General features: G+C 36.0%; 1 protein-coding gene across 3 annotated transcripts in view; it reads right to left on the bottom strand.

Annotated features, from left to right (window-relative positions):
• The window catches only part of LOC101895787 (sensory neuron membrane protein 2), an 82,668-nt gene that overhangs the window by 47,448 nt on the left and 14,594 nt on the right, over positions 1-20,626 (bottom strand). Inside the window, exons 2-7 of one of the 3 annotated variants that reach the window (XM_011295504.3) lie at positions 13,383-13,540; positions 13,168-13,315; positions 11,852-11,984; positions 4,419-4,471; positions 3,920-4,180; positions 3,426-3,855 (exon numbers count right to left, since the gene is read on the bottom strand). In XM_011295504.3, the coding sequence (XP_011293806.1) occupies positions 3,426-3,855; positions 3,920-4,180; positions 4,419-4,471; positions 11,852-11,984; positions 13,168-13,315; positions 13,383-13,540 (1,183 nt within the window). Of the gene's footprint in view, positions 1-3,425; positions 3,856-3,919; positions 4,181-4,418; positions 4,472-11,846; positions 11,985-13,167; positions 13,316-13,382; positions 13,541-20,626 lie in introns of all 3 variants that reach the window. The other 2 variants (XM_005186602.4, XM_005186603.4) reach the window with 2 other exon arrangements.

The raw sequence follows: 20,626 nt of genomic DNA, 5'->3' as shown, positions 1-20,626 counted from the left end.
TGTACTGGTGTCTCGGTTGGTGGTAGGTTTGTAGTGAAAAGGGGTACTTTGAATTTGGGTAAACCGATAGAGCTGGATTGCTGAATTTTGGAAATAAGATTACTAAAGTGTATAGTACACACTTTAGTACACACTTTAATTGCACGAAAAATACTAAATAGTACTAAATTTGGTATTGGTTAAAGGAATGGAGGTAAAATTCTGAAATTTTATATAGATGTCATTGTTGGTATCAGAGGTTGAGATTTGGAGATGGGTTTGGATATGGAGATGGTTTTGGAAATTTGTCCTATAATTTCTCGAAAAGTAATTCGTGGTACTAAATTTGTTATTGGGTGAAGGGATGGAGATACAATTCTGAAATTTGATAACTAGATTATTGATGGTATCTGCATTTGAGATTTGGCTGTGGTTTGCAAAAGTGTCCTATATTTGTACAAAAAGTACTAGATGGTACTAAATTTTGGTATTGGACACACCACCATTTGGACACAATTTGGAATTTAAATTAAAAATAAATAAAATCAGTTATTTTTTTTTAATGTAGCAGTTATATTTAAGACGTGGATCTGCATAGAAAAGTTTTGTCGTAGGCCATTACTATATTCAAATACGAAACTTAAAAAAAAAGTAAATAATGTAGCTAAAATCATCAAAATACCGAATATGGGGAGGTACCGATACATGGGGGCTATACGAAGACCTGTAACTGTATAGACAATTTTATTTGGAACTTGAAATTCGAAATTTTAAACAACTCCGGCGAATATTCTACCTAAAATCGTAAAAATACCGAATATCGGGGCTATACGAACACCTGGACAATTTTCTGGCACAGGCTGTAGTACCATTAGGAACTTCAAATATGAAAGAATTCCGGTGAATAATGTAGATAAAATCACCAAAATATCTAATATGGAGAGGTACCTATACGAAGACCAGGACCTGCATAAACTATTTTCTGTCTTCAAAATATTGAATATCGGGGGTACCGTTGCATGTGGGCTATACGATATCCCGGACCTTTATAGACATTTCTCTTTCAGGAGTAAAGTGCTTAGAAAGAACTTCTTGTGTGGATTTTCAGACCGTTCCAATGAAAAATGTAGCTAAAATCAGAATTCGAATATAGGGATATAGGATATCGTGAACCTATATAGACAATATTCTCCCAGGGGGTAAAGTACTCAGAGGGAAATCCTTCTGTGGACTTTCGACAATTTCCTTAAAGAACAATTGGCTGCAAACATCAAAATACCGAATATCGGCTGAACCGTTTTATGGGGGCTACATGATATCGTGAATCGATATAGCCCATCTTCGAACTTGACCTGCCTGCAAACAAAAGACTGATTTGTGCAAAATTTTAGCTTCCTATCTTTATTAGTTTTGACCCAAGCGTGATTACAACAGACGGACGGACGGAGATGGTTAAATCGTAGTAGAATTTTACGCTGAACATAAAATTATTATTTCGATGAGTAAAAAACGGAATGACGAATTAAATAAACCCTCGATACTATGCATGGTGGAGGGTGTAAAAATTTTGTACTGGTGTCTCGGTTGGTGGTAGGTTTGTAGTGAAAGGGGGTACTTTGAATTTGGGTTAACCGATAGAGCTGGATTGCTGAATTTTGGAAATAAGATTACTAGAGTGTTTTCCGATATTCTAACAATACGTGTACGAAAGGTACTAAAATGCACTAAATTTGGTACCATTTAGCATTATGTGAACGGGTAGTAGTAAAATCTTGAAATTTAGTATGAGAATCAATTCTCTGAAATGGAGTTGATATAAGGATGTGGATTGGAAATAATACTAAATTTGGTATAATTCTGTTTTGGATGAACGAAAGGATCAGGTAATTTTAAATGTTGCTATCGGGGTCCCATTTTTAGTGGCAGGTTTGTGATAAAGAGAAGATTTTTGATATGGGTAGTACAAGTGCACGAAAGGTACTAAATAGTACCACATTTGTTACAATTTGATATGAGGCTAACATATAGTGCTTTAAATTTGAAATTTGGTATCAGGGTCGCTGTTCATATGTAGCTTGGACATATGTAGGTGGTTTAGGAAATATAGTACACATTTCCCATTTGCTCAGGCTTGAACGAAAACTAAACTAAATGGTACTATATTTGGTATTGGGTGAAGGGATAGAGATACAATTCTGAAACCTGTGTTTGAGATTTGAAGGTGGCTTTGAAATGCGTCGTATAATTGTACGAAATGAACTGAATGGTACTATATCTGGTGTTGAGTGAAGGGTTTGAAATACAATCCTCAAATTTGATATAAAGGTCTCTGTTGGTAGCTGGAATTGAGATATGGTGTTGGTTTAGAAAATGTGTACTATAATTGTACTGAAAGTACTAAATTTGGTACTGATTGAAGGAATAGATATAAAATTATGAAATTAGATGTCACTTTTGTTATCTGAGATTGAGATTTGGAGATGGGGTTGGATATGGTGATGGTTTTGGAAATTGGTCCTATAATTGCTCGAAAAGTACTTAGTGGTACTAAATTTGTTATTGGGTAAAGGGGTGGAGATACAATTCTATAATTTGATATTTAGATTACTGATGGTATCTGCATTTGAAATTTGGCTGTGGTTTGGAAAAACGTTCTATATTTGAACGAAAAGTGCTAGATGGTACTAAATTTGGTATTGGCTGAAGGTATGAGGTTGGAATCCTCAAAATCGACACTAAGGTATCTGTTGGTATCTGGGCTTGGTGGTTTTGCAAATGTGTACCATAATTGTACGATAAGTACTAAATATTACTTAATTTGTTATTGGTTGAAGGGATGGGGATAAACATCTGAGATTTTCATATAAATGTCACTGTTGGTATCTAAGGTTCAGATTTGGAAGTGGGTTTGTATATGGAGGTTGGTTTTGATGTGAACAATAATTGTACGAAAAGTACTAAATGGTACTAAATTTGGTATTGGGTTGTAGTCCTCAAAATTGATATTGAGGTCTCTTTTGGTATCTGGCGTTGAGATCTGGAGATGGTTTTAGAAATGGCTACAACAATTGTACGAAAAGTACTAAATGATACTTAATTTGAGATTTTGATGGAAGGGATAGATCTGAAATCCATCCCGAAATTTGATATTGAGGACACTGTTGGTCTCTAGGGTTTACATATGAATACGTTGAAATAGTTCTTTGTGCAATGGTTTTATTAATGTTATCTACGGTAAAAGTAAAATTTTCCTATTTTTCCCCAAAAAGGGAAAACTTGAACAACATATAAAACCCCGAAAGTCTGAAATATTTGTACGATTCTTGAAGTTTTGATTAAACATTTTGGTAGAACTGTTCAAATTGTTAATTATGAGTACTAAAAAGGCCTAAATTTTCTTCTCTTCTTTTCTTAAAAATAAATCCCATTTTTAAACCTCTACTTACCCAAACAATTTGTTAAATCCATTGCTCCGGCATAGAGGCAGCCATTTTTGCGCTTGATAACATTTGTCAGCTTGTCAACGCAAAAACATTCGTTGTCATGTTCGGGACCAATGTCATTGATAAAATTTTCTCCAATTGAATAACGATAACCGGGTATGCCTTTATACTGGATCTCCTTTTGATAAAACAATTGCACCGAACGACAAATGTCCGAACTGAAAATAAACATGGAATCCCCCTTCTGTCGGAATGGTGGATATGACGAGGCATCGGTACCATTGATTTGATTGCACGTTGATGTTTCACTTTCACTGGCATTTAGCCAGACTTGTAGATGATGATTATCGTCTAGTTTTTGAATTTCCAAAACACGCATGGGATCATCTTTGCCGGTATGGACTTCGTAGACTTCGCGGCCGGTGCCGTTTTTCTTTGAAAATAAATTTTAAATTTTATTAAAAATGTTTTTAAATAAATGCCATTTCATAACTTACGTGATTGAAAAACGAGAAAGCCAAACTTCCATCCTTAAGTTCTCGTATTGTCTTCGAGCCACCATCTTTAATTTGATTACAAATGGCCTTCGCCAGACCTTGAGGATTTATGCAAAATCTTACACCATCGAACAGATACTCCTTGACGGTGGTGCGAACAAACATCGACTTGGGATCATTGAAGATGGCCTTAATATTGGCATTCAGATGAACCAGCAGTATTGCCAGGCCGGGGTCATTTTCACCGATTTGTAAAACTGACTGGAGGATAAAACAGGCAATGAAACAATTTAGTTATGGAATTTTTTTATATTTTTTAAATTAATAAAAAGCGTTAATTTTACAAGCATTCATAAGCATTTGTTTAAATTTCAATTTATTTTTAAATAATTTTGAAACATGCAATTTCCAATATTCATTATTTTCTACCAATACACCGAATTTTTGAAGTCATGCCAAAGAAAAACAATAACCGACTGTAAGTCAACACCAAACTTACTTTTGCACTATCTAGAATATTGCTGATGACATTTTGTACCCAGTTGAAGGGTTCTAAATATATACAAGAATGTATATGTTAATAAATATTAATTAATTCTTTATATGAAAAAAAAAACTGTAAGAATATGTTAAGAGATGTTAAAAATAAATGACCGTTTCTACAAAAGCCAAGTTTCTTTTTGATACGAAGAAAAAAAACAGGAATTCAGAATGATTAATGATATAAAAATTAGAAAGTATCAATCGGCTAACAGATAGACATCTAACCCCTAAGCATAATTTTTATACCCTTCACCACACGTAGTATGGAGGGTATATTGAGTTCGTAATTCCGTTTGTAACTCATAAAAATAATAATTTTAGACATAACAAAGAATATATATTCTTGATTGTAAAATTCTAAGACGATTTAGCCCTGTCCATCTGTTTTAATCACGCTACAGTCAAAACTAATAAAGATAGAAATTTCACAGATCAGTCTTTGGTCTGCAGGTCCACGATATCGTATAGCCCCCAAATATTCGGTATTTTGATGATTGTAGCTAAATTTTTCAATGGAATTGTCTAAAAACCAATACCAGAAGTTCTTTCTAAGCACTTTACCCCCTGAAGAGCACCAGCATTTCTATGGATTCTAGAAGAGCACCAGCTCTTCTATGGACTCTAGAAGAGCACCAGCTCTTCTATGGACTCTAGAAGAGCACCAGCTCTTCTATGGACTCTAGAAGAGCACCAGCTCTTCTATGGACTCTAGAAGAGCACCAGCTCTTCTATGGACTCTAGAAGAGCACCAGCTCTTCTATGGACTCTAGAAGAGCACCAGCTCTTCTATGGACTCTCGAAGAGCACCAGCTCTTCTATGGACTCTCGAAGAGCACCAGCTCTTCTATGGACTCTCGAAGAGCACCAGCTCTTCTATGGACTCTCGAAGAGCACCAGCTCTTCTATGGACTCTCGAAGAGCACCAGCTCTTCTATGGACTCTCGAAGAGCACCAGCTCTTCTATGGACTCTCGAAGAGCACCAGCTCTGCTATGGACTCTAGAAGAGCACCAGCTCTGCTATGGACTGTAGAAGAGCACCAGCTCTTCTGTGGACTGTAGAAGAGCACCAGCTCTTCTATGGAGGCTAGAAGAGCACCAGCTCTTCTATGGAGGCTAGAAGAGCACCAGCTCTTCTATGGAGGCTAGAAGAGCACCAGCTCTTCTATGGAGGCTAGAAGAGCACCAGCTCTTCTATGGAGGCTAGAAGAGCACCAGCTCTTCTATGGAGGCTAGAAGAGCACCAGCTCTTCTATGGAGGCTAGAAGAGCACCAGCTCTTCTATGGAGGCTAGAAGAGCACCAGCTCTTCTATGGAGGCTAGAAGAGCACCAGCTCTTCTATGGAGGCTAGAAGAGCACCAGCTCTTCTATGGAGGCTAGAAGAGCACCAGCTCTTCTATGGGGGCTAGAAGAGCACCAGCTCTTCTATGGGGGCTAGAAGAGCACCAGCTCTTCTATTGGTGCTAGAAGAGCACCAGCTCTTCTATGGGGGCTAGAAGAGCACCAGCTCCTCTATGGAGGCTAGAAGAGCACCAGCTCTTCTATGGAGGCTAGAAGAGCACCAGCTCTTCTATGAACTCTAGAAAAGCACCAGCTCTTCTATGGACTCTCGAAGAGCACCAGTTATTCTATAGACTCTAGAAGAGCACCAACTCTTCTATGGACTCTCGCAGAGCACCAGCTCTTCTATGGACTCTCCAAGAGCACCAGCTCCTCTATGGACTCTAGAAGAGCACCAGCTCCTCTATGGACTCTAGAAGAGCACCGGCTCTTCTATGGACTGTAGAAGAGCACCAGCTCTTCTATGGACTGTAGAAGATCACCAGCTCTTCTATGGACTGTAGAAGAGCACCAGCTCTTCTATGGACTGTAGAAGAGCACCAGCTCTTCTATGGACTGTAGAAGAGCACCAGCTCTTCTATGGACTGTAGCAGAGCACCAGCTTGTCTATGGACTGTAGAAGAGCACCAACTCTTCTATGGACTGTAGAAGAGCACCAGCTTGTCTATGGACTGTAGAAGAGCACCAGTTTGTCTATGGACTGTAGAAGAGCACCAACTCTTCTATGGACTGTAGAAGAGCACCAGCTTTTCTATGGACTGTAGAAGAGCACCAGCTTTTCTATGGACTGTAGAAGAGTACCAGCTCATCTGTGAACTCTAGAAGAGCACCAGCTCTTCTGTGAGCTCAACAGAAGAGCCTCATCACTTCACTTCTGTAGAAGAGCTCCAGCTACTCCTTTCGCTTATTTAGATAGTTTGGTATATTTAACTGAACATATTTTTACCTTTTGTTAGAGGAATTACCAGAAAGTGTGGGCCGATAAGAGGGAATATAATTCGTTGTGCAAAGTTAAAGAAACATAGGACCAATTTTGACGCTCTAAAGAGAAGCTACCAGAAGGAGTGAGATAAGTTCTCTCCGACGAAATCAGGTACCCCCATCGACAGTAATCGTGCATACAAGGCTGATAGATTGACGAACAGGCAGATATGGCTAGATCGACTCCAGATGTCCTGAATCTATGAAGGTCCATGGAATCGTATAGCCCACATACAAATGCACCCCCGATATTCGGTATTTTGATGATTTAAGCGATATTATTCACCGGAGTTGTTTCAAATTTGGTATTTAGAGTTTGTAATGGGAACTACAGTCTATGCCAGCAAATTGTCTGTGAAGGTCCAGGTATTCGTATAGCCCCGATATAACAGTACCGCCCTATATTTGGTATTTTGACATTTTACGTACAATATTCACCGAAATTGTTTGAAATTTCTTATTTGAAGTTCCTACTAGGTACTACAGCCTGTTACAAAAATTTGTCTATGCAGGTAGAGGTCTTCGTTTAGCCCCATATATCGCTAAAATCGTCAAAATACGGAACATAGGGAGTTAGTTCGTTATTTTGACAAATTTTAGCTACATTATTCATCGTATCGAAATATTGTAACGACCTATGACAAAGTTGCCTATGCAGGTCCATGTCTTCGTGTAGACCCCAATATAGCGACTATATTGGGTATTTTTAAGATTTTAACAGAATTTTTAACGGATTTTATTTATTTTTTTTTTAAATTTTCAAATTCCCTCCAAATGGTGGAGGGTATTCAAAGTTCGGCCCGGCCAAACTTACTGCTCTTTTACTTGTTACAATTTTTTTCTTTACAAAATTTCAAAAAATGTTGCAATTTCTTTTTCGCATTTAACATACATTTTACAATGAGAAATTGTCAACAAAACTGTAAATAAAAAAGTAGTAGCTGACGTCAAAAGTTATGACATATTATTATTTTCTCATAACCGTTTATTGTTTTATACAATCATTATGAACTAATAAAAATTAAAAAATTGTCTTATCCATTACTGAAATATATTTGCAAACATTTTTGCCGAAAAATCTTCAATGATACGGACAATGACTTTGGAAATTTATGATATGTCTTAATTATCGATAAACAAATAAATATTTCACCAAATAATATATTTGATATTACCGCCAAATTAATTGGCACTTTTTCGCGAAATGCCATTGAAACGAACATACAGACAAGCGTATCATATCATATATTTCAATTATGATTGTTATCGATTCTTAATTGAAATAAATGGACCTGCTTCATATTGAAATATAGACTTTAATATTTGATTTATTTTCAATATCTGTTCAATTGAAACAATTTCCCAGCATCGAGAAAATTAAATTATGCAAATGTGTATTTTTCGCAAAGTCTATAGAGGAGAAGAACAAAATAGGGGAAGTCAAATAACAAATTCTAGATGGATTATACATCACTCTAAATGGCATACACGGTGCGACAAAAACTCAATTTTTTAAATAATTACAAGAAACTTCAGTAGATTATAAATGTAGAGGTAACAAGTAAAAAAGCAGCTAAGTTCGGCCGGGCGAACTTTTTATACCCGCCACCACTTGGAAAAAACTTTTTATAAAAAAAATCCGTCGGAAAAAAAACCGATCAAATGGAAACCGTTATATGGGTTATATACGATATCGTGGACCTATATAGTCAGCTCTCTTTCAGGAGGTAAAGTACTGGATTTTTTTAGAAAATTCCGTTGAAAAATGTGGCTATGGGGGCTATATGATATCGTGGATCGATATAGATAAGTCTCTTCCAGTTGATAAATGACTCACAAGAAATTTTTTTGTGTGGATTTTCAGACAATTCCGTTGAAAATGTGGTAAAATCATCAAAATATCGAATATCGGGGTGGTACCGGCTATACGATATCGTGGACCGATATAGCCCATCTTCGAACTTGACCTGCCTGCAGACAAAAGACTGATTTGTGCAAAATTTTAGCTTCATATCTTAATTCGTTTTGACTGTTGCGTGATTTCAACATATCCCCTAGAGAGAACTGTCTAAATAGGTCCACGTTTTAGTATAGCGCCGTTTTAGTATACAGGGTGAGATGAAAAAAATGTGTTTACAAGCGTACAACAGAATTTTGGTGAGAATTTTCTTTACATTTGGCTGGAAAACCACAAGTGTCTATCGTTAGACCATTCCAGCATTTAAATTTGAATAAATCTTTTGTGTCTCGTACCATCGCTCGTTACCGTGATACTGGTAGCGTAGCCCGACGTCAAGGAAGTGGACGGAAGAAAACAGAAACATCAGCAGAAATGGTTCGAAAAGAAAAGAAGCAACTTGATCGAAATCAGCGTCGCAGTGGCCGAAAAATGGATTGTGAGCTGAACATATCGCAATATTTCATTTGGCAAATATTAAAAATTGAGTTCGGTGTAAAGCCATTTAAATGTCAAAAAGTGCAAGAACTTACACCGCAACAGAAAGAAAATAGACTCAAAAGAGCTAAAGAGTTCCTTCGCTTTGCCGAAAGTGATGAACTGCCGAATTTGGTTTTCTCCGATGAGAAAACATTCGTTGTCCAGCAGTTTGTAACCAAACAAAATGATCGTGTTTACTTGCCAAAGAGGTCAGCTGAAAATATGCACCTTCGGTTGGCCACCAGAACTCAAGCGCCGGCTATGGTGTGGGCGGCCATAACAACCGATGGTCGCTCTCCGCTAGTATTAGTCGACCGTGGCATCAGAATAAATGCCGAATATTATGGCGAAATTATTCTGGAGGGTGTATTAAAGCCATAGGCACGCAAACATTTTGGCCGTAAACCTTGGACATTTCAACAGGACTCACCACCATCGCACTCAGTAATAGTTACAAAATTAGGATCCTTGCTTCATTTCCAGCGCACAATGACCACCAAAATCTCGGAATACAAATCCGTTGGACTATTCTGTTTGGTGTATTTTGGAAAGCAAGGTTGGCACTAAAAAAGACCAAAGTGTCGATCACCACTAACAAGCGCTTCGCCAAAATACCGCAGAGCAACATTCGGGCAGCGTGTGACGGCTTCATTGGCAGTTTGAAGGTCATAATTCGTGCCAAAGGTGACCAATTCGAACAAAGCTAAAGTTATTCTAAAATTTGATGCTATTTTCGACATTTTTTGCTTTCATTCAATGAAATTAAAAAAAAAAACAGTAAAGAAAGTCCTAAAGTCGGGCGGGGCCGATTTTATGATACCCTACACCACTTTGCTAATTTAGTTGAGCTCCACTTAATAATTAAAAGTTTTTATGGGAGAACTCAATCATACACGCTATGATTATAATTATAATTTAAAATTCAAAGGACTAAATATGCCGAAGCATTTGTATCTTTTAAATTCGGACTTGTATTGCCCATTTGGTGCGAAATTAATTTGCACAATAAATGGTAAATCGGACGAAGTTATATATGGGAGCTATATCCAAATCTGAACCGATCTCGATAAAATTTAGCAAAGGTATTTCTGAGCTGCATTTGATATATTTCCCCAAATATTGTTGTTACAGAGTGCATATTACGGCTGCGGAGGATAACAAATAACAAATCGGATGAACAATATATATGGGAGCTATAGCTATATCTGAACCGATTTCGATAAAATTTGGCAGAGATATTTATAAACTGTATTTGATACATTTCCCTGAATATCGTTGTTACGGGGTGCATATTACGGCTGTGGATAACAAATATAACAAATCGGATGAACATTATATATGGGAGCTATAGCTATCTCTGAACCGATCTTCTCCAAATCTGACATACTAGCTTCTAGACTCAATTCGGTCGTAAGTGCCAAATTTCATCCCATTTGGGCAAATATTAGACGTTTGGTGCACAATAAAAGGTAAATCGGACGAAGTTTTATATGGGAGATATAACCAAATCTGAACCGATCTCGATAAAATTTCGCAAATGTATTTCTGAGCTGTATTTGATATATTTCCCCAAATATTGTTTTTAGAGAGCGCATATTACGGCTGCGGACGGCAAAAATAAGAAATTGGATGAACAATATATATGGGAGCAATAGCTATATCTGAACCGATTTCGATCAAATTTGGCATACTTATTTTCAGGCCTAATTTGGTTGTATGTGCAAAATTCCATACTATTCAGGCTGATATTACACGTTTGGTGCACAATAAAAGGCAAATCGGACGTAGATATATATGGGAGCTATATCTAAATTTTGACCGATTATCTCCAATTTCAATAGGGTTCGTCCTTGGGCCAAACAAATGTTGTTTGCAAAATTTCATCTCAATCGGATAATAAATGCGACCTGCATTTTGTTCACAAGAATACATGGACAGACGGACGGACTGACATGCATAAATCAACTCAGAAAGTGATTCTATGCAGATCATCAAAAGGAACTATGGGTCTATCTCGTTTCCTTTTGCCTGTTACAAACAAATGCACAAAGACATAATACCCTGACCACCTTGTGGTGTAGGGTATAAAAATGTAAAAATGTAAAAAGCTACGATTCCAAGGAATCATACTGCGAAAATGTCAGGAAATATGGAACAGGAGACATCTTGCTCCCTTTATTTTGGTTATTTTGCGATGTAAATTTTTAAAACAACGACACATTGCATTTTTCCTGTAATTATTTAAATATTGATTTGTGTCAAATAGTGTGACGGATAAAATGTTCCGTTCATTTGGTTTCTGTCACCTGGATTAATATTACGCGTGGATGTCAATAACCTTATGATTGTCAAACTTTATGGTAGATTAGTTTCAATAATAGATCATCATTATGTTACGCTCAATACTACATGCAATTGTATATACAAACAATATATACATGTTAATTATAGTTAATTAATGGAGAAAAAGTTAAAATAAAAATTAGTAAAGCGTAAAGTTGTTATAAAACCAAAATAGAAGAAAGTAATAGAAAATTGGATTAAAGATAGAAATTATAATAGGATTTAAAAAAACAAAGGCAATAGTATTGAAAAAAAAAATTCAATTGTAAATATAACAAATTACTTTACGTTTCCCACGAATCCGATCCATTAAACGTTTCAAAACACGAACACCCGGCGTTCGATTCAGACGATGGTTTAAACGATTTGCGAAACCCTGTAAGATATCTGTGATTTCTCTTTCGAATACTTGTAAAAATGCCTAGAAATTGTAGGAACGATATTGAAATAGGTAAAAAGAATTACTGTTTTTTTTTTGTGGTAAATGTAAGAGGGAAGGGAGGGCAAAGATTGAGAGACTTATTGTGATGATTTAAAATAGGAAATCTAAGAAATTTTAAATATAATTTTTTTGGAACAATATATTCTTTTCAGAGCCTGCAAGTAACTAAAATTAAAATTTAAAAAATCTTGCAATTTTTTTCATTATTAATATTTTGTAGAACACTTGAAAAAAAAAAAACTAATAAAATCCGTAATATCCACTGTGAAGCAAATTTGGGTATGTTGAGAAGTTTTCACATTTTTTCAAGGAAAATTAATATTGGTTTGTTTATTTCTCTTCAGAGATGAGATTAGGGATCCGAAAAATTTGCAGTTGAAAAGTATCAGTCGGTTTTGCCGGCAGATGAATACCCTTAGCCTAGCGTTATGAGTGTTGAAACTGTTGAAAGGATGGAGATTTCTGTTTGTGAGATATTTATAGAAAAGCATTGCTGATTTGTTTCTCAAGTTATAAGAGATATAAATTCTGATAATTGTGACTGTGAGGTAGGTAACAGAAGGGATAGGCCGATATATTCCATCTTAACACCAGATTTGCGTTGGTGAAAATATTGGGATGTGTGAAATACGAAGACAATCGAATATTTATTTCGCATTTTATGAGAGATGGAATTATTTAAAATTTAGACCCGTTAAGTGGGAGGTATCAGAAAGAGTGAACCGATAAATACCATCTTCGCACCAGACTTGCGTTGCCCGTCTGTCTGGCAACGACGGACGGACATTGCTAGATCGACTACAAATGTCCTGAAACGGATTTGATCGAAAGAGACCTAGGGTTTAACACCGTAATTTCGACTAGGTACGTTTTCAAATGATACATATACTCTCTCGACTGAGGGTATAATGAAAGCCAGAGAGACACGATAACACACACATTGGTGAGGATGATTGCTTTGGAACAAGTTCGACTCTAGTTCTACCAGCAAATTTTTTTCACAGCAAATATCAATTCAATAAAGAAGTGAAAAAGAAATTCAATTATTTTCTTTCCTAAATAAACTAAAATTGCTTAAATCATCACAATCCTCTCTCTTTTGTTTGAAAACTCTATTTTTTTAACATAAACCTGTCTAAACGTATTAAAATTGTCGACTTACATTCATGTGCATATTCAAGGCCACAATATGATCAGTTTCCCTGTAGGGAGCTGAAGCTTCTTCGTCGAACACATAAAGTTGATCCTGGGTAAATGTTATCTTGGAACCATCTCTTGAAAAATGCTTGACACGTTTTCTCCGATATTGTCTTTATACAAAACAAAAATTCTCATTCGATTAGATCATTTCATTAATGCTATATTAGCTGTACTTACTTGTAGACATAGGGTCCAACTTCTTTGACAATTGGTAGGGCACCCTGTTGTACCCTCATCGGATTGGTGACATTGAATATGTACACTTTAAATGTCAAAGGCTGGGGTAATTGTATAAATCGTTTGTATTGCTCCGATCCATCAGTTATGATCACGCTCTGAAAAGAAGAATGGAAAAAGTAATTTTAATTTTTTTAATTGAAGTAAAAAATATTTTAAATATTTATTTATTTTTCAAGTAAAATAACAAGGAAACCAGTATTATGTGCTAAGATATCTTAAAATATGTAAAATTGGTTTCGTTATCTGGGGGATATACTGAAACGAAGCTATATCTCTTTTTTACCGTCACTTTTAACAATTTTCATAGACCACTTAACTTGGATTTTTATATCCTCAGCCATATGGCTAGTTATACCCTCAGCCATATTCTTATCGAAATAACGATTTTGGACCCTAGGTCTCTTTGGACCAAATCCGTTTCAGTACATTTGGAGTCGATCTAACAATGTCCGTTCGTCCATCTGTCTGTCTGGCTGGCTAGTGGGATAACTCTCAAAGGGAGTATCCGATTTGGTCCAAACTTGATACATTGCAACATTATTATCAAACTAAGATCAAGTTCGGAGCAATATCGGTCCACTCCTTCTGGTACCTCCCCCATAAAATTCCAAATAAAAAAAAAATATTTTACTGCCCAGAAAGAGAAAAGATAATTCGATTTTGCTCCAATTTTGCAAAGCCTTATATTTTCTTCAGTGCTGGGACAATATGGACAATAACGGTCCAATCCATCAATCCAACATCCATCTTTACCCCTCAAAGGTTCAACATTTTGAATAATTATAACTCTTATAAAATGTGATTTATGAGTCTGATTATCTTCAAATTACACACATTACTATATTTTTGTTAATCCAAGGTCTGCTGTGAAGATGGGATATATCGGTCCACTCCATCTGGCACCACCCCCACAAAGGGTCAGATTTTGTAATATACATGAATCTCGTAAAACGCGAAATAAACATTTGATTCTCTTCAAATTTCACACATCTTAATACTTTTACCAATACAAGATCTTCTGTGAAGAAGATATATATCGGTCCACTCCTTTAGGTACCTCCCCCACAAAGGGTCAACATTTTAAGTATCTATGAAGTTTATAAAACACGAAATCCGAGTCCATTCAGACTTGGCACATCTCTATCAACACAAGATCTGTTATAAATATGATATCGGACCATTCCGTTTCCATTCAGACTTGGTACATTTCAATATTTCCATCAACACAAGATCTGTTATAAAGATGGCAGAGTTCGAATAATTTCTTTTTCTTTCAAGGTATTGAAAAACAAACCGAAATAAGCATCCAACTCTGTTCAAATTTCACACACACCAACCTTTTTGTTAACACAAGATCTTTTGTGAAGATGATATACATCTGCGAACCCCTTCTGGGGTTCCCCAAAAAGGGTCACAATTTTCAATACTTTTATCTGTCATAACTAGCGATTCTTTACAACTTGCTATATCTAAATATTTCTCACATCCAGAAACCTGAGATGAATATGGAATTTATTATTTCGCATAAAATTGATTGAGTACCAATATTTGTACCCTACACCACATAGTGGTAAGGGCATTATGTAGATTTATTTGTAACATGGAGAAAGAAGCGAGATAGACCCATAGTTACTTTTGAGGATCTTCATAGAATCACTTTCTGAGTCGATTTTTGCAGATCAGTCTGTCTATAAGTCCGAATGGCCTGTATTTTAGTACATCCCACCGAATGCAGTCTAGAAGTAAGTAAATAAAATTTGGAGAAAATCCAGCTCTACAGTTATAGCTCCCATATATATGTTTCATCCGAGTTGGGGTTTTAAGTCCCTCATATGCGTAATATGCATTCGTCAACAATGATATTTGGTACCAGATATCTTATAGAGCTCGGAAATACCTCTGCCAAATTTTGTCAAGATCGGTTCAGATTTGGATATATAGATCCCATATATATCTTCAACCGATTTCGGATTAATTGTGCACCAAATGTCTAATATCTGTCAAAAATTCATAAATTTTCGTGCATCCGACCGAATTCGATCTAGAAGCAAGTACATCAAAGTTCAAGTACATAGGTTTAGATACAGCTATAGCTCCCATATAAATGTTTTATCCGATTTGGTGTTTAAGTCCCTCACATGCGTAATGTGCACTCCAGAAGCATGATATTTGGTATACCAAATGGACTGAATGTGGGCAATTACGACTGAATTCATCCCATAAACTAGTATCAGTATTAAATTTGTAAATCGGTTCAGATATAGTTATAGCTCCCATAGGGCAAATTTTATTGAGAATGGCTAATATTTGGATATAGCTCCCATATATATCCATAATACGATTTCAGGTTTATTATGTTAATAATGGCTAATATCACCCCATATGGAGTTTTTTTTTCTCCACGTACGTTTCGATTTGGTGGAACTCGTGATATCATGAACTCGATAGCAATGTTAGTTGGTATAAAAAGATAAAAATGTCTTCATCAAATTTGGTGAACATCGATTCAGAATTGGATATGCCTCACATATATTAGTTCCCCCCGAAACCAAATTATAACTGCTAACTGTTGTTGATGGGCGGTATGATTTACTTCAAATAAATTCTTTAGTTACGGGAGCTCTGCTAAATATGCATAGTGGTGTAGGGTACCGACTTTTGGTTTTGGTTTTTATGTTTCGTATTTGAATATTGTAATGACCTATGACAAAAGTTGCCTATGCAGGCCCATGTCTTCGTAAAGACCTCAATATAACGTCTATATTCTGTATTTTTAAAATTTTAACAGAATTTTTAACGGATTTTATTTATTTTTTTTATTGAATATTTCCAAATTTGTTGCAATAGTAGTGGGTATTTAAAATTCGGCCCGGCTGAACTTATCCGCTTTTTACTTGTTACTATTATAGTTCGACTCATGGCAAATATATTTATCAAGGGCTTTGATACCCAAAACTTAGAGGTCAATTTTATTGCAATATTTCGATATTGGGATAAACGACCTTAATCCATGTGTGTTATTTTATACGCACGTTAATTTCCCATTAATAATTTAATAATTTCCATATTTAATGGTTGCTGTTCTCTATAATCAATTGAGTGTTAGAATGGAAATTTACATAAATTGAATTTGTTTTTCTCCAAATCGATTTGTATTTCATTGATACACAACAAACGATCCGATGCGTGGGGGTTTTATCGCCGCAATCAGGAATTTGCCTTAAAACAAATTAATAATTTATTGTGTCACTTTGAATGTCTCATTAAATAAAATCTCTCCAATTAATTTTGTACTTCGTAACGGATTATCAATAAATATATGTATGTATATATATGTATGTATTTATAAAGTGATTTACGTGAAATGAGTTCAAATGAACACATCATGTATGTAACAAATGGATTTGAAAATGCAATATATTTTATTGAAATCTTGAAATTTAGTGCGATTTTATTCAAATTTAATGATATTGTAATATATAATGCTTACGTCTGTCTGTTTCGGGGATAATTCCATGAGAAATTATGTTTTTTAGATGGCAAAGAGCTATGAACACAGCACTATGGGGAATTGCTTCCTGATGGTGGAACATTTTTTAGGATAAATATCGATAACAAGTCATAATAGGAAATGACAGTGAGCTCTGCTGAGTTCAAGGAAAACTTGTAATTTGTTTCGAAATTTGTATTTTTAAGAAAAACAATAATAAACAAAAGCAAAACAAAAACTATTAACTATCAAAAATTTTTAGTTTGTTTTGTTCAATACACCATGTTATTATCCAGAATGGAACTTAAAATGTCCAATGAAAGCAAAACCTGTTGGAAGTTGCTACTATATGGTATATGGTTAACCGTTATTCAAATTGATTTATAACAAACAATTGTTGGTTGCATGTGAAATCATCGTCACAATTCTAAAAATTATTTGATATTTAATAAATTCAACATGTTTTGCAAAATTATAAACAACGCTATAATTTATTATAAAATATTTTTAAGTAAAATAAATGGTAGATAAATATTTGCACAGGAAATGTTTAGATTTCACATCTAAACATTTCCGAACAATTAAAATGTTATGAAACATGGAAATGAAGGGTTGGATGTATGAAACAAGGAGATATCCTACACCACTGCATTTTTATACCCTACACTACATGCAGGGTGAGATAAAAACCAGTAAAGAAAGTCTTAAAGACGGGCGGGGCCGACTGTTGATACCCTACACCACTTTGCTAATTTAGTAGAGCTCCGCATAACAATTAAAATTTTTATGGGAGAATTCAATCATACGCGCTATGATTACAATTGTAATTTAAAGTTCAAAGCACTAAATATGCCGAAGCATTTGTATCGTTTGAATTCGAACTTGTATTGCTCATTTGGTGCACAATTAGTTTGAAATAGGATAAAGATATATATGGGAGCTATATCCAAATCGGAACCGATATCGATAAAATTTGGCAAAGATATTTATAAGCTGTATTTGATACATTTCCCTGAATATCGTTGTTACGGGGTGCATATTACGGCTGTGGATAACAAATATAACAAATCGGATGAACATTATATATGGGAGCTATAGCTATCTCTGAACCGATCTTCACCAAATCTGACATACTAGCTTCTAGACTCAATTCGGTCGCATTTAAGCAAATATTAGACGTTTGGTGCACAATAAAAGGTAAATCGGACGAAGTTTTATATGGGAGATGTACCCAAATCTGAACCGATCTCGATAAAATTTAGCAAATGTATTTCTGAGCTGTATTTGATATATTTCCCCAAATATTGTTTTTAGAGAGCGCATATTACGGCTGCGGACGGCAAAAATAAGAAATTGGATGAACAATATATATGGGAGCAATAGCTATATCTGAACCGATTTCGATCAAATTTGGCATACTTATTTTCAGGCCTAATTTGGCTGTATGTGCTAAATTCCATACTATTCGGGCTTATATTACACGTTTGGTGCACAATAAAAAACAAATCGGACGAAGATATATATGGGAGCTATATCTAAATTTTGACCGATTATCTCCATTTTAATAGGGTTCGTCCTTGGGCCAAACAAATGATTTGTGCAAAATTTCATCTGGATAGGGCAATAAATGCGACCTGTACTTTGTTTACAAAAATACATGGACAGACGGACGGACGGACATGCATAAATCGACTCAGAATGTGATTCTATGCAGATCATCGAAAGGAACTATGGGACTATCTCGTTCCCTTTTGCCTGTTACAAACAAATGCACAAAGACATAATACCCTGACCACCTTGTGGTGTAGGGTATAAAAACTGCAACAAAGTCAAACGCCATAATTTTTACATTTTTTTAAATTTTATTGAATGAAATCAAAAAATGTCGGTAATAGCATCAAATTTTAGAATAAGTTTAGATTTGTTCGAATCGGTCACCTTTGGCACGAATTATGGCCTTCAAACGGCCAATGAAACCTTCACACGACCGAATGTTGCTCTGTGGTATTTTGGCACATTCCCGGCGATGCGCTTGCTTGAGGTGATCAACACTTTGGTATTTTCTAGTGTCAACCTTGCTTCCCAAAATACTTCAGACACAATAGTCCATCGGATTGGTATCCGGAGATTTTGATGGCCATTGTGCGCTGGTAATGAAGCGAGGAACCTCATTTTGTACCATTCTTGAGTGGCGCGTGCTGAGTGCGATGGTGCTGATTCCTGTTGGAATGTCCAAGGTCTGCGGCCAAAATATTTGCGTGCCCAAGGCTTTAATACACCATCCAGAATATTTTCGCGATAATATTCAGCATTTATTCTGATGCCACGGTCGATTAATACGAGTGGAGAGCAACCATCGGCTGTTATGGCGGCCCACACCATCACCATGGCCGGCACTTAAGTTCTGGTGGACAAACGAAGGTGCACATTTCGGCTGACCTCTTTGGCAAGTAAACACAATAATTTGTTTGTTTACAAACTGGTGGGCAGTTCAACACTTTCGGCCAAACGAAGCAACTCTTAAGCTCTTTTGAGTCCATTTTCTTTCTGCTGCGGTGTAAGTTCTTGCACTTTTTGGAATTTCAATAGCTTTACCCCGAGCTCATTTTTCAATATTTGCCGAATGGAATATTGCGATATGTTCAGCTTATGAGCCATTTTTCGGTCACTGCGACGCGGGTTTCGTTCACGTCGCTTCTTTACTTTTCGAACCATTTCTTCTGACGTTGCAGTTTTCTTCTGTCCACTTTCTTGACGTCGGGCTACGCTACCAGTATCACGGTAACGAGCGATGGAACGAGACACAAAAGATTTATTCACATTTAAATGCTGCAGTGCTCTAACGATAGCCACTTGTGGTTTTCCAGCCAAACGCTTGAATTCCATCACGAATAACTTTTTTCTGTAAAATTCTCACCAAAATGTTTTTGTGCGCTTGTAAACAATGTAATGAGCTGTCACTCGAATAATTTTAACAGCTGTCGGACGAGTGGCTTAGAAATGACAGCAGTCTGAATTTGGTTGCAATTTTTTCATCTTACCCTGTACACTTTGTGGGGTCTAAAATGTATATTTCGAGGTGTTACAAACGGAATGACAAACGTAATATACCTCCTTACTATGGTGGAGGGTGCAAAAATCTATCCAATTTGGGTGCCAAAACCCGTAAAATCGGATGAAGATGTATATCGAACGTATATAAAAATCCGAACCGATCTCGATAAAATTTGGTAGAGATATTTTCGAGTTATATCTAATGTTAACACCAAATTGGATGAAACATATATATCGAAGCTATAGCTATATCTAGGCCGATTTTAACTAAAATTTGAAGCACTTGCTTTTATGCCGAAATCTGTCGGAGGAGTCAAAATTCGGTCCATTTGGGCTGATATTAGCCGTTATTTGCACAATAAACCTGAAATCGGATTAAGGATATATATCCAAATCGGAACCGATTAAATTTGGCAAAGGTGTTTCCGAGCTCTATAAGGTATCTGATACCAACTGTAATTGTTGTCGAATGCATATTACGAATGTGAGGAACTTAAACACCAAATCGGCTGAAAGATATATATGGGAGCTATAGCTATATTGGAACCGATTTTCACCAAATTTGATGACTGAAGACTGAATTCGGTTGGTTGTGCCATAATTTAGGACTTTTGGACTGATTTTTTGGTGAACAATT

Source organism: Musca domestica, unplaced genomic scaffold, assembly GCF_030504385.1.
Source record: "Musca domestica strain aabys unplaced genomic scaffold, Musca_domestica.polishedcontigs.V.1.1 29, whole genome shotgun sequence".
Lineage (NCBI taxonomy): Eukaryota > Metazoa > Arthropoda > Insecta > Diptera > Muscidae > Musca > Musca domestica.
This window is presented reverse-complemented; position numbering and strand designations above follow the sequence as displayed.